General features: G+C 41.5%; 1 protein-coding gene across 4 annotated transcripts; it reads left to right on the top strand.

Moving 5' to 3' along the window:
* The first annotated feature begins 1,252 nt into the window (after positions 1-1,252).
* On the top strand, positions 1,253-13,118 carry LOC131214062 (uncharacterized). 4 transcript variants are annotated; one of them, XM_058208415.1, is made up of 7 exons: positions 1,253-1,352; positions 1,934-2,180; positions 4,128-4,270; positions 6,195-6,773; positions 7,328-7,457; positions 7,541-7,684; positions 9,402-13,118. In XM_058208415.1, the coding sequence occupies exons 2-7, from the start codon at positions 2,123-2,125 to the stop codon at positions 9,758-9,760; spliced, it is 1,413 nt and encodes a 470-aa protein (XP_058064398.1). In that variant the 5' UTR covers positions 1,253-1,352; positions 1,934-2,122; the 3' UTR covers positions 9,761-13,118. The 4 variants fall into 4 exon arrangements, with proteins under 4 accessions (XP_058064398.1, XP_058064397.1, XP_058064400.1 ...); XM_058208414.1 differs by having other exon boundaries at positions 1,258-1,763; positions 1,837-2,180; XM_058208417.1 differs by having other exon boundaries at positions 1,258-2,180; positions 9,402-9,542; positions 9,582-13,118.
* Positions 13,119-14,260: the final 1,142 nt, after the last annotated feature.

Raw genomic sequence — 14,260 nt, 5'->3', positions numbered from 1 at the left:
CTGTAGTACACCTTTGACAAGTTGGATGTTTAAGCATGAAGTGTACAGTATACCTCGATGATGCATTTGCCAGTCACCATTGTAGATACTTCACAGAAACCACGAACAGAATGAACCAGAAAGAGCAGCATGGTATGGAAGAGCCTAGAACTGTTGGTGTTGATAAGTAGATAACAGTTAGAGCTTAACAATTCAGAATGAACGGCAGTGCTGCAATAAACGCGAAATTTCGTATGATGATGCGCGTGTCCTTGTTGCGATATGAATGCATTGCTAGTTTGATAGCGAAAGTCTGCTACACTCGAAAAAATCCTATTACTTGCTTCCTCAATTTCAAACAAATGTTAACGGCCCAAAAGATGCAGATTCTGTACTAAAATTGAGTACTAAGACCTACGTGGTTTTCCTTTCATGGGATAAATCGAATCTGACACATTCTAAAATCTCGATAACTGTCATACGAATGAAGTGCGATGTCAAGTCTAGCAGAGCCAAGGAGAGAGAAGACTTGCTGGCGCTCACATCGTCAGGCAGGTTGGCGCTCGGGCGTGCGCGTAAACCGTTCCAACCGATATGTGTGAGTTGGGACTAACCTTGTGTTAAAATATTGTAGAGGGAGTCTCAATGCCCATGTATGAAAACAATAAGTAACATTCGAACTAAAACGGAAGTAATTGAAACGAAAAAGCAAACGATTCGTTAAGACGCACGATGTTTTAAACATACTTGTACTCGCATAGTTCGAGGTTTAATGAATGCGAGGGAGCAAGTATTTAAAAAAATTATCTAAATTAGCTGTAAGGCTCACCGAGAATGTATTTAATTCACTCGTTTGTTTTGGTAGTAATGCTCATTTGTGTGTTGCCATTTCTAGAATAAACTTTGATAATCATTCTATGTGTCCCTTTATAAATAATTGTTTCTTTTGTACACGAAAATATGTTACACCCAAGACGACGTTTCATAGGAGTATTGCGACAGCATAAACATTAAATGTCAGGCAGCCATGATGGTATTAGTGGACAAGAAAGGCGAAACGCACTATAATATACATGGAGCCTTCCATTTTTGTCGGGGGTCTGGCGGAAACATCTTTGCTCTACTCTCTTTTATTCTACTCCACTCGGGGCGCTCAGGAGTCAAGCGCAGCCGCCGGTGATGACGAAACGTGGTTGTATAATCACGGCAGTAGTCAAAACGTAAAACAACCACACATCACTCCAGAGCGAACCGTCGACTGGATAACAAATTGGAGCGGCTGTAAGACGTGGCGTGTACCCACAGTTTTGTGCTAGGTGGAACGCCCGAGAGGAAATTGACAGCAACAAGACAATAACGGAAAAGAGTTAAAAGTATAAATACAATACACTACATTACAACTCATCACAGTCCGGGAGAATGCAACCCAGCACGGAAACCCGGTTTGGGTTTTTATGCAAATCCTAATCTGGAAGCGGAAAGCTCTTTTTCTATAGTGTATTGTGTTCGATATTACGCAACGTGGCATACTCACACAAACATGCGAGCCACAGTGGCTTAGTTTCCATTTAGTTGTGGATTCCACAAAAAGTTCCTAGTTCCCTCCTACGAGCGACGTGTGCCACATCAACATCAACAACACCGTCAACAACACAAAAATGGCTGTGCACAATCGACAAAAAATAAAGCAGTAAACTGAATAGAGGAAACCAGCTACATAAAACTCACACAAACATAAGCAAAGTGCAACAAGAAATGCGTGTACTGTCCGTCGACGAGTGTCGGTAAGCTGTGAACTGACGACAGAAACTGTGGTGCTCGTTTCTCTTCGGTTAACTCTTTATTTTGTTCGGTTAGGTTTTTGGTGATCACACATTTTCTTCTTGTTGGTTTATGGTTTTGTTGTTATGTTCATCTTATACCTTCTTTTGCTCCAACTTTGTTCGTTAATCAGAGAAAAGTATTCTGTCCCTTTGTGTGTGTCAGTGTATGCGTGAAAGAGAATCCCGAGCACCACACAACCGGTGCTGGACAGTACATGCCAGCGTGGCATCATCATCATCAACAGCAACTCCAATCAACTACTCGCCAATTCCAACATTCCCACCAATCGGCGCGCCCAATGCCACACTAGCATGGCAGCATGTGCACCGAACGGAGTATCCTGTATCGTTTTTATAATACTTTAATTTTTATGTACCGTAAGTAGAAAAAACCTCTTAAATTTTTTAAAATATTCCATGACCGTGGCTCAGTTGATGCGTGCAATTATATGGGTCACTATTGTATACCAAAAAATACTATTACATAGCAAAATTTCCAAATACCTTTGGCAATCCTTCCAAAGGGGAAAAAAAAACTTTGCTGTGCTTGCCATATTTAGCAGTGGTAAGGAGATATAAAGTCTGACACAAAAAAGTCAACGGCAAAAAAGAAGTAAAATAAATTTTCTTACATGCGCACACATTAGCACCGAGATTACGGTTACTTCACAAACAAATATCCAAATTTTATTTGATATCGTCAAAAGGCCACTGGTTTCGCTATGGCTCAATCAAACAATCCGAACTATTATCCATATAGTAAGTGACGACAATGACCGAAGATGAGGAAAGTTACAACTTCCTTCATTCCCGCATTGTATATCGATCAGCATGGCAAAGAAAAGAACATAGCAACTACAACGACACAAGGACGAGGTATTGGCCGTCGGAGCGCCGTAAATTTAGAGTGATGTGTATGATGGAAAGAGAAAGACTTATGGGGATTAGTTGAAGGCGATAATGTTAAGTAAAACGACCAGCAACAATCAGAATCCCGTGTCAAGGCTTATACGTCGAGGCCACGGTAGTTGCAAGTTATTCAACAGCGCTCAAGTGAATTGATTGAACCTAATTAATCTGCCAACAACAACTTCACTCGTTGGTGGGCGTTGGCTTGGACACTGTGATTCCAAAAGCCTGCGGATTGCGATTATTTATACAAATAAATAAATAATATGAGATTGCATAGAGAGTCCTAGTGGCTTATGTTTCTAATAGTATTTACCCTATGGAGAAGCCGGGCAGACTACCTGAGCACATGTTTTCTATTCTGAAAAAATTCTGCGGTTATAATGTTAAAGCTTAAAGCAGTCAACATTTCATGATATTCCACTCATAGGTTTGTGAGTTATTGCGATTGTACTTTTGTTATTTTCAATACAATGGATTGAAAACAATTTTGACGCAAGAACGTGTTAATGATTCTGAGCAGCGTTTGGCCATGTTTGAACGTAAAAAACCGGAATGTTTTCGTCGATATGTGAAAACGGGTGAAACATGGTCAAAGAGGAATCAAAACGATCGTCATCTGAGTGGAGAGCAACTAGTGAACCTCGTCCAAAGTGCCCGAAAGCACAATGATGGAATGGTTATGGTCTCGGTATTTTGGGATGTGCGTCGACTATCTTGAGAGGGAAAATACCATCAACAGAAATGGCAAATGGCAAAGAAAACCAAACTGTTTCATCAAGACAAACATGTCGAAACTACATGAATTGAACTTCGAATTGCTCCCACGTGCACCACGTACTCACCAGATTTGGCACTACTGGCTGTTCACAGATCGCAAACAAATTCTGATCGGTAAGAAATTTCGCTTGAATGAAAATGTTATCGCTGAAACTGAGGCCTGTTTTGAGGCAAAGGATATTTACAAATCGTTTTATAAAAGTGGTATTGAAATGTTAAAGCAGCGCTGGAATGATTGTGTGACTCCTGATGGACATAACGATGAAGAATAAAGCCAATTTCAAACAAAAACCGAATTTACGTTCTTTAGGGCCGGTACTTATCATCCCATGCATACATTTCTCACAGGGATTATCACTTATGATTCAAGTAATTTCTTCCCGTTGATAGAGTAGTCGGTGACGGTCGTTGTCACGCAGCTAGCCATTTGTTTTGATTCCCGAGAGGGCCTGATCAAACAACCCAATTTGGTTGGTGACATAGGAAGCAACAGGAGATTTACATTGTCTCTGTTGCAGGCCAAGACCACTCAGCGGGTGTTACCGGGTTAAGAAGATTCAAGCAATTTCCTTTAATCAACCTTCATCCAGAATTGTACCGTTGTGTATAAGCATTTTTTCATTGTAACATTCACAGTGATCTACGTTACCCGTTCGTTTGGTGTGATCCTCGAAGAATACGTTGTGGACCAGGGACGCAACCTGACGCTTCGTTGCGATTCTAGCCATCCGGTGAAATGGGTTCGCGAAGGGCGACGAGAAGACGTGAGGCAGCTTCAGGTAAGGTCGTCATTCAGCATTCAGCAGGAACAATGGCATACAACGTATGCTACTCTTACCTAAATAACATAATATTATCAAACAACGAATAAGAACAGAATTTTACAATTTGAGCAATTTTAGGATTAGAATTATAGAGTTATAGAATTTGGAGCTTCAGCCTAGACTCTGCTACTCAAATCATAGTTTCACTAATGCCAGTTCGTCGAGACGTCAACGGTTGGGGTTCCATTGTTTTTCTGGGCAATTTCCTCTCTATACACAGAACAGAACTCTAGTTAAGCCGTCGGAATACATCCCATTGGAAACTGGGAAAAATGTTTAAGATTGAATTGCGTTTTTCCTTAAAGTGGAATTCAGGCAATTTTCTCACTCTTTGTGAAAGGATTATCCACACCGTTTGGTTTTTAGATGTGAACTCATTTTTGTTGCTGCACTTCTAAAAAAACTGCTCGTAAATCTTGTCCACGCTGCTACCCAATATTGCACTGCGAGCGTAAGAGGCGTACGCTGGTCGTAGTCGCGATCGCCGCGATCCGACGCGTTACTGTATCGTATTCTTGTTGCTGTCTTCTTGTTGAAAAATAGTATAGCGATAACTGCTATTATCATCAGCAGCGATCAGTTCTTACATCCCGTGCCCGGATAATATCCCATCTGCCGTTCTTAAGGAGTGTGGATCGGCGTTCCACTTAAGCTGTTCCACTTAAGATTTAGGAAGTAGCTGTTTTTAGACATTTTGGTACACATATGATGGAGACGCCTGGTATTCCTCAATGCTACTGCAACCTTTCATCTACTAGACCACTATTAATATCCTTATGCCAACATTAGATGATTAACTTTTACCTTTTGCAGGGCTTTTATTGTTTTATTAGTTTTATAGTTAACTAGCAATTCACGGTGCGCGTCACTCTTCTTCTTCTTCTTCTTCTATGGCGCTACAACCGCTGTGCGGTCTTGGCCTGTACCAGAGGCATTGTTTATATCTCTGGTGCTATTCGTAACAGTTCGTTTTTACGGGCGGGGTTGTTAGCCCCGCGCCAACCCCCCTATCACGCCGGTATTGGGAATCGAAACCATGGCCGGTTTAGTGACAACCGGTCCCTGGATTCTAACCCAGACTGCTTGGATTACCGACTGCTCCATCAGCGGGGGTGCCTCATTTCATTCTTATTTCTCGATTGGGGGCGTTTCGGAGGACTTCTTCGTGACGTATCCGATCAGCTTCCCTTCTCATTTCCCATTACTCTTACTTTTTAGATGATCACGCTTCCCGGTGACGTATTCGTTCAGTTTCCCTTCCCGCCTTCCGTTACTCCTCCGCTTCCCGGTGACGTATCCGATCGGCTTCCCTTTTCCCTTCCCGTTGCTTCTCCGTTCCAAACGATCGGGCTTTCTGGTGACGAATCCGATCGGCTACTGTTCCCGCTTCCCGTTGCTCCTCCCCTTCGGACGATCGGGCTTTCCGCGTGACGGCTATCGCTTTCCTTTCCCGCTTCCCGTCGGGTACATGTCAAAACTCGTACCAGCTGAATTTGGCTCAAATCGTTTAAAAACTATGCGAGTTTTGCTAAAATTATTCTGGATTTTGTATGGGAGCCCTCCTTTGTAAAGAGGAGAGGTGTTTCAAACACTCGCCAGAACATTTCCCCTTCCCCAAAACTCTCACTTGCAGAATTTGGTTCGATTTACTCGATAACAACACGAATTATGCTGAACGTTATGTTACGTTTCGATCAAACTTTCCTATTCCCAATCCGGTTTCACAAAAGTACGCTGTGCAAGATTTTAGGGGGATTGGTTCAGTAGTTTTGGAGAAAAAGTGATACAGACACACAGACAAACATCATTTTTTATATATATAGAAGAAGATTAGCTTTGGGTTTTAACTTCCTTCATTCTTGTTTTCACTATTTTTCAGATGGACGGGTCGCTGGTGTTGACAAATTTAAGTGCCCAGGACAGTGGGCAGTATACGTGTGCGGCTGCCGTGACTACCCTCACCACTGTCGCCGAGAACGAGGATTCCAGGGACGACAATACCACTCACGCCAATATTAGCACAAGTCAGGCCATTACTCAGGACGGATTGAGTCGTGTCGAATCATTCGCCAGCTACGAAAACACAACTGGCAGCGAGATAACACAACTAGAAGAGGAAAACGGCGTAGATAGGGTAAAGCACCAGGAAGAAGAGCGTCTAAAAGGCAACCGGGAAGCTTCGTCTCACCAGATGGAGAACTTTGTCGAGTTGTTGAAGGTGAACGTAAAAGTGCGGACACCACCGTTGGCGGTTTCAAATTTTTACGTACGGGCTTCCACCATCATCGCGGTGCTGGTGTGGGAAGTGTTGCCGAACAGGACGGGAGGCTATGCCATACGTGACTTCACCGCCGAGATGCGCCGAATGTACGATGCTGATGATGCTAGGGACACAGATGAAGACATACCTGAGCTGCCTTGGGAGACGATCGATCCGCGCCACATCAGTCCGAACGCGGTAGGTCGCATCACTTTAATTGTTGCTTCTGCACTCTTAGCTTCCCACTAACTCATAAGACAAGATTTGGGCGTCACGGTTTCGGGTTCTCGGAAAGTTCTGGGAGTCAAGGTTTCGGGTTCTCGGAAAGATTTTTTAATCGTAAGAAGAAATACCATGGCAGAGTTAATGTTTGCTATCCAGCATCATCTTCTTCTTAGTCGGCGACAACCGCTGAGCGATCTTAGCCTACACCAGAGACAATGTTAGTCTTTAAAAATTGCTCTCTGTAACGGTAACGGTTTCCTTTTGCGATCGGGGTTGTTGACCTCGCGCCAACTCTCCTTTGTCAGTCACGCCGGTATCGGGAATCGAAACCATGGTCCACTGCGTGACAGCGACCTGCGTTACCGACTGCTCTATCAGCGGGGGTGACGCATGAACTTCGGCAGCATCACCATTATCAAATATCATTTAAAAAAAAAATTATAACTAAACATGTGGCGTGTCCCACATTTTCAGTCTTGTTTTTTTTATATTAAATTCACCTTCACTCTGAACACTGTGTCTTACAGCGTCAGCTAGAAATCTATCATCTGATACCCAACACGACGTATGAATTTCGTATCTGGGGTAATAATCAGCTTGGAGCCGGCGAGGTTGTCACTATCTTGGCTACGACACAACCGCGCATGGAAGAAAAAGGTAACAGATCGCTAATGGAAACAGCTTTCTTGCTGGCCTGAGGATACACTTTGATAGAAATTCTCTTCTCATATCAACTGCAGATCTCGTCCGGCGTATTATGATCGACGCCAAGAATTTTGATACTCGTGTTTGGATAGCCGCGGTTGGCATCGTGATGGGCACGCTCTTTATCTTGTCACTCGGGACCTGCATTGTGCTGTACAAGGAGTGCCACGAGCCAGCCGGTAGTAATATAAACGATCTTTCACACCGCTGTTAGAAAAATAGATAAACTATGTTTTTTTGTTACCTACCATTTGTTTTTATGTGTTTCTGTATTGTTTGGTGCGTTGTTTTCTAATTTCGCGGTTTTATTTTCATTTTGCTTCTACTTTTTCAAATGCTTTGCCTTGATTATAGATTAGGTTGGTTTCAAGGTTTTCATCCACTGTTGCACTCTGTATCATTATTTTTAATTTGATTATCTACTCACGCTCCTTTTCAGGTTCTGGACTTCGTATACATTTGATTGTTTCTTGGCTACTGTTCAGATGCTTTGCTTTGGAATTGAAACCTTGTACCTTTAGAATTGAATCATTGTAGAGCTTAGCAACGAAGAAAGACTGAAAAGTGCCTGTCGTGTACACCAAACTGCAGTAATCCGCTTTCATTGCGATTATGATCAATAGTTCTGTCTTTTCGTCTAATATTGAGCAAACGAAACACATTCAAAAACATGCTCTTTTATACATAAACACCATTAATATGTATAAAAATAACCATTAAATTATTTTCGCTTCTCTTATTACCATCTTTTTATACCATTTCGATATTCGTGATGCTTGCTTCAAAGTAGCAGTTGTATTGTATGTGTGCATAATATGTAAAAACCTGTATTTAATCGTTAATTGAAATCTAGGAATCAGTTTTTGTGTTGTTTCGCGGAACCTAGAACGTCCCCCCGTCGTTACTCCCTGTCTACCTTCCCCATCTTCTATAAATAATTTTTGTTTGGTCCGGGGCGTAGATCAAACCCCACGAAAATCTATATCGAAGACAGGACAATGTATTATTTGGTGCGTTACTTTACGCAGAAAAGTTCTTGTAGAACAAGACGCCAGGCGGCCTACCGTGTAGTTTGGCTCACTAACTTACATCCGGTGTTGTTCTTTTTCCCTATGATTCTATGTGACAAAAAATAGAGAAAAAAAACCGTGTGTGTGTGTCTGTGTGTGCATATGTGTAAGAGGAAGGGAGAGAGAGAGGGAGAGAGAGCACGAAAGTGAAAGATGAAAGACTAATATATCAGCCACTGTCTGCAAAAAGCATTTGATGACGTAGGATGCCCAAAATACAACCAAACACGTTTATGGGAGCAGATCATACGTTTCATTTAACGATTGCTCCGTACTGTGGTCCACGTCGGCGTTCGTTTATAGAACTGTGTTAAAGTGTTAAAAACATGCGCATTACATATCTTATTCGTTCCTTCTGCAAATACTTCAGCACCATTGCTATGTTACCATCACCATTATTACGAATTAAATTCCTTGAATAGTTCACGGCAGCTTACAACTACTCCGTATGTGGATCATCCTATTTGACTCTCGCTCCAGACTTTAAAATCGGTGTGCTCTCTTCTTCTCTTTGTTTCTCGTATTTCTCACTCTCTATCTCTCTTTATCCTTCTACCTCTTTCACTCTGTCGCTGTCTAACATGGTTTTTCCTTTCGCTCTCACCCATTTTCCTCTGGCGCTACGCTTCGACGACTTACAACATCAACTGTTACAACAATCCCAACCGTCAACACGATACAACGAAATCAACCTAAAACGGACCCAAAATGTTATCCACGGTGCTGCTGGCTGGGTGTGGTTGATGGGGCGGTTCGGGCCGGGGACTTGGGATACGGATGGACTCGTTATGTGTGTTGGTATGTCCGGGTGTGCGTTTGTTTGCAGTGGCAGACAAAGAGGAAGAATTGGACAGCCTGGAGCTGGTGCCGAACATCATCCTGAATCCGGGCTTCTGTGACTCGGACGACCAGGGTCAGCAGCCGCTCTCTCCGCCTATGCCTCACACTCCACCGCACCATCACTACAGTCCACAGCGTTACCTCGTGGGCGGTCGGGGGGGAGAAGGAAGAAGCCACCCGCTGGGTTGCGGTTCGTCCACCCTTAGTAACGGCACCATTGCGAATCGAGGTACTCGTCCGGATGCCTGTGATGCCGACGACGATGACGAAGGCGATGACGAGCCTATGACATTCAGCCGCCGGATGTCGATCTTCTTCACCGGAAACACTATCAAGCGGATTTGAATGAAAGATTTTTTGGTGGACAGTGTACCATGGCTAAGTACGCTGACCACATTGGGGGATCCTTGCTTCAACTTTTTCCCAAGCTTAACCTTCAAGCATCTACTTTAAAGCTTCTCTAACTCTTCCTTTCTCTATCACTCATTCGCTCGTTCTGGCTGTGAAAATGGTGAAACTTGTCCCGGTTTTGTAATGGCTCCGTTTTTGCGAGATGTGCCTTGCTTTGTCTCCGCTCCCACTTCCCCCCTCGCTTTCATAGGATAGGGTTTCCCCATGTGCTGATGAATTGTAGATTTTTAAAGGTTGGATAAAATGTAACAGGCCGTGTGTGGAAGAGTGGAGAGAGAGACATGTTTTACATGGAGATGCACCATACTGTTAACAGTTCGACTTATTGATTACAGCTACCATTTTTTGGGAAATATATTTTTCTGTTTTTTCTTGAACCGCATATAACGGTCCGGTGTCCTATGCTCTTATCACAGCAACTTTGCTGTACTCTGCATTTGCTTGCATCACCAACAACAATACCTATTATCATTTTTTAATAACAAATATGTGTTCCATATAAAAAAGGGCGATGTGAAAGTTCCTTTTCGGACGTCCGACGTGATTATTTTTCATCGTTTTTCCTTATTTTCTACTTGAGCATCGGCTGAAAAAAAGAATCATGTTTGCATAGAAGAAGTTGTAAAATAAACAGACAGGCGAACATATTGAAAAATGGTGAAAGGATCAATATGGTTATGCAAAAACATGTGTCCGATAGTCACAATTTTAATGACAATGGATACTTCGATAACAATAAAATGAAAAAGAAAAAAGAATGTAAATGAAAAGAAACAAACCCCGTTGAACTTACAATTTACCTTTAAATGTGATAAGGAGCAGGATGGCGTTTTCGTGCTGAAAACGCCGTGCCGCAGATTATACATAGCTGCTTTCTTTCACTTTTGTTGTTGTACAATAAGAAAACTACCGGTTTGTGGCGAAAGTGAATTATTAGTTTGCATTGGAAATAATACCAACCCTGAACACAATGGTTACAACAATGACATGATTTTCGAACACTAATAAAGATGAAAGAGCGCCCAAAAGGTTTTTAACATTGATTGCTCTTCTTCGTATTGTTGTTGAAATGTTGTACAATTGACAGGTTCAACATGCTTTGCTTTATGAACGCTTGGCTTGAATCCAAAGAAAGAATATTCGTAAACTCGCAGCGACCACGCGCAAAGCAACTCAAAATAATGTACTCGCAACACCGGCTACACCAATCACAAATAAAGTTGGCCGTAATTGTTGAGCTACTCAGAACCATTGAGCTTGGAGAAGCAGAAATAAAATAACAGAAAATACAAAATATCGAAAACTAATATCACAGACACACATAAAACCAACATTTCCATTCATGAGAACATGAAATGACGTTCAACAAAAGCGAGTGAAATGAAAGGGGAGCTGTTTTATCGTGGACATTGTTGCAACCCAAAAAGACACATCACCATTATGTCACATGTTAGGTAACCGCAAAACAACAAATAAAGGTATTTAAAAAGGCGTCGGCATTAGTAATATACATGATGCAAGAGTAAGAAAATTAACAAAATAGAAAACAACACTTTATTGAGCATTATGTACGGTGTACGGGTACATCGTATGCATGGCGGATATAACGGAAGCTGGTTAATGTTGCAATCTTATACAGCAACTTCGCCGCAACCTAAATCGAGTGAGAATCGAGCAGAGTATAGACGGTAGCCAGTGCTATATTAGGTAACTATTTAAATACAACAATACGCAATAGATAAAAATCAAAACACCTTAATCTAGGAACGGGAAAACGTTGATCAACAATTGACGTTGACACAATAAAAGCATAAAACAATATAACTATTGTTACTAGCCGCTTTCTTGGATCGATTGCTACATGTATTAGCACGGTTTCGGTTTCGGTTCGGTTAGAAGGTTTCGTTAAATTGCCTCGTTTCTATTAAGAATTCAAGCAGTGAGAAAGGGAAAGATTTTATAATCTATCTATAAGCTATAACTACCTTTCTCGCTTTTGTTGCTTTGGAGGTGCGGGACTACGCCAAATCATAAGGCAAAAACTAAAGTTAAGTGGAAACAAGTGAATAGGTCTAGCTTTGACCTGTTTAACAAAGTGGAAAAGTGTTCTTTGAAATCCTGGGGAAAGATAATACGCACAATCGTGCGCATACTAACCATTCCCTTATCAATCGCAGTGGAATATGATTTGGTGCATTTAATCACTTTGTGAGTGTGCAGAACAATTCCTGTTTGTCCTGAAAACAGTAAACATGCTATACTAGAAGGCTAAATGCTTTTTTGAAGGAGTTTTTTGGGGGTTGCTGAAAATGTTCATCTGTTTTGATATTGGTAAGGTGAACTACTTACTACTCCTTGCGTTACTGAAAGCAGAATACTAGAGAACAAATAGTTCCCATTTAGTAAATTCTACTGAAGCTATATTATCCGCCAAATTTGCTCATCTTGTTCGCCCACGAGATGACTAAGTGTGAGGCCACCGATCTGAACTGTAATGACAACTTATTCTTCAGAAAGCCCCACCACTCAGGGCGGTATGAATCGATCAATTTCGTACGACGTTAATTATAAGCATCAATTAAACTAAACAGTATGGTCCTTCCTGTGCCACGATAAGGTTCCAACAATGCGCAAACAACATCCAACAATGTAATCAAATAGGAAAAGGAGCTTACGCGAAGATTTGTTGGTGCATGAAAGACTTAAAGCTAGAAACCGAAGGAAGAATTTATTAAATTACCATATCTCGGAAGTAATCACTCATGTAGATCGCCGTTTTTTATATTAAAAAATGTGGGCGATATATTACTATTATGCCGTTGTTGAAGCTCCTTCATGAGAGGTTTTTGTTCATATCGAACTCTGATACTCGCATATGTTGGTTGTGGGTATTGGTTTTGCTACATTTGGCCTCGCAATACAAACGTGGTATTGCCGACTCGCAAAGCCGACGAATCATAACAGCTGTCAAACTACTTAGTTCTGATCGATGGAGAATTCGGTAGAATATTTTCGCGTATTTTGTCTCGAACAGAAAAGAAAATTGAAATCAAACAAATAAAAACGCCACCAGTTCATATCAGGAATTATGGGTTACTCTTAACGTCAAGGTAAAGCCTTCATTCAAGGCCCTTGGTGTACTTATCCCCATTGTCTCGCTTAATTAAAGATTTGCCCCTCTAAGAAAAGTAGGGGAGTGTGCCGCCTTGCCACACTTGACCTTGTTGGACCATCAACAAACACTTACTGACCAGTGAAGTCTTAATGTAGTGGTCGACAAGAGATAAAGAAAATAACGTCCTAGTGCGCAACAGGGCACAAAATAAAAAAGTACAAGAAGTATGACGAAGCTGAATATGTATGTATGTTATATTACTACCAATAAATGTTGCTAACAACGGAAAACGAATAAAACAAATAGTAGGCCACATATCAGTGTCTAAAAACTAACTCAAGATAATGTTGACAATTGAAAAACAAAGTAGTTGCAGCTTGTATGCGTGTGCCTGTGGGTATGTGTGTGAAACGGATGTCCTTTTCGTTTCCGCTTTTTCCACTTCTAGTCGATGGCAATTCTGTGCACGGATCAAAACACATATTTTTTTAGAAGAATACTGTCGTGTTCAAAGGATCGACTGTTTGATCGATCTTCTGCCGAGATATTATCATCACGCTCCTCCAATGCACACGCCGACTGTATCACTACTACTACTTGCACCCTGATACGAATGAACTGCATCGAGTTTTGTAACATTTTTAAATGTATTACTGTTCAACCGAGTATCGAGACTTATATTTGGACATTCTATTATGTTGTTCTGCTTTTATCAACTGTTCCCGGATTTTAAAAAGTATTGCAACTGCGATTTCAAAAATAACAAATTATCTTTCTACTAAGACTTCCTCTTTTCTCTTTCTTCTCGATTTCGTTTCGCTCTTTTTCAATCTTGCTCTTTGCTCTTTTCCATAATACGTTTGTCTCAAACCATTCAATGCATTTCGCTCCTCTCGTATCTCATTCTACTATGTATGATATACTTGGCACATTCTTTACACATTTGTAACTTGTTTCTTGAGTCGAACGGTTTTGTTAATGCGGTGTTGTGATATTGTTTTTTTTCCTATTTGTTATTTATTCCCGATACTCCCCCGGCCCACTCCATTACACCCAACCCACCCACCCCCCTCCCTTCCATTCTATTCCGCTTATAACATCCAATAAACCTTGGATATGTAATATTGTCCTATCTTTGGTTTTTAAACAACCCCTTCCGTATCCTTCGCTATGTTGTTTTTGCTGTGTGTGTCTGTTTCTCGATTTCAGCAGGTCTGTCGGATACAAGCGACATTTTCTAGTAGAGCTTCCTACAGCTGCTACACCACTAGCCACAGTATAAACCAATTCTGTGTTACATTAGCGTTCATCCACGGCCA

Source organism: Anopheles bellator, chromosome X, assembly GCF_943735745.2.
Source record: "Anopheles bellator chromosome X, idAnoBellAS_SP24_06.2, whole genome shotgun sequence".
NCBI lineage: Eukaryota > Metazoa > Arthropoda > Insecta > Diptera > Culicidae > Anopheles > Anopheles bellator.
The sequence above is the reverse complement of the archived record's forward strand: the minus strand, read 5'-3'. Positions and strand labels throughout refer to the sequence as shown.

What these genes read in the sequence shown, in the direction of transcription:
- LOC131214062 (XM_058208415.1), top strand. Translation starts at nt 2,123, where the DNA reads ATGTGCACCGAACGGAGTATCCTGTATCGTTTTTATAATACTTTAATT. An exon ending in AAGACGTGAGGCAGCTTCAG is followed by an intron (nt 4,271 to 6,194) that starts GTAAGGTCGTCA and finishes ACTATTTTTCAG; the next exon opens with ATGGACGGGTCGCTGGTGTT. An exon ending in GCCACATCAGTCCGAACGCG is followed by an intron (nt 6,774 to 7,327) that starts GTAGGTCGCATC and finishes TGTGTCTTACAG; the next exon opens with CGTCAGCTAGAAATCTATCA.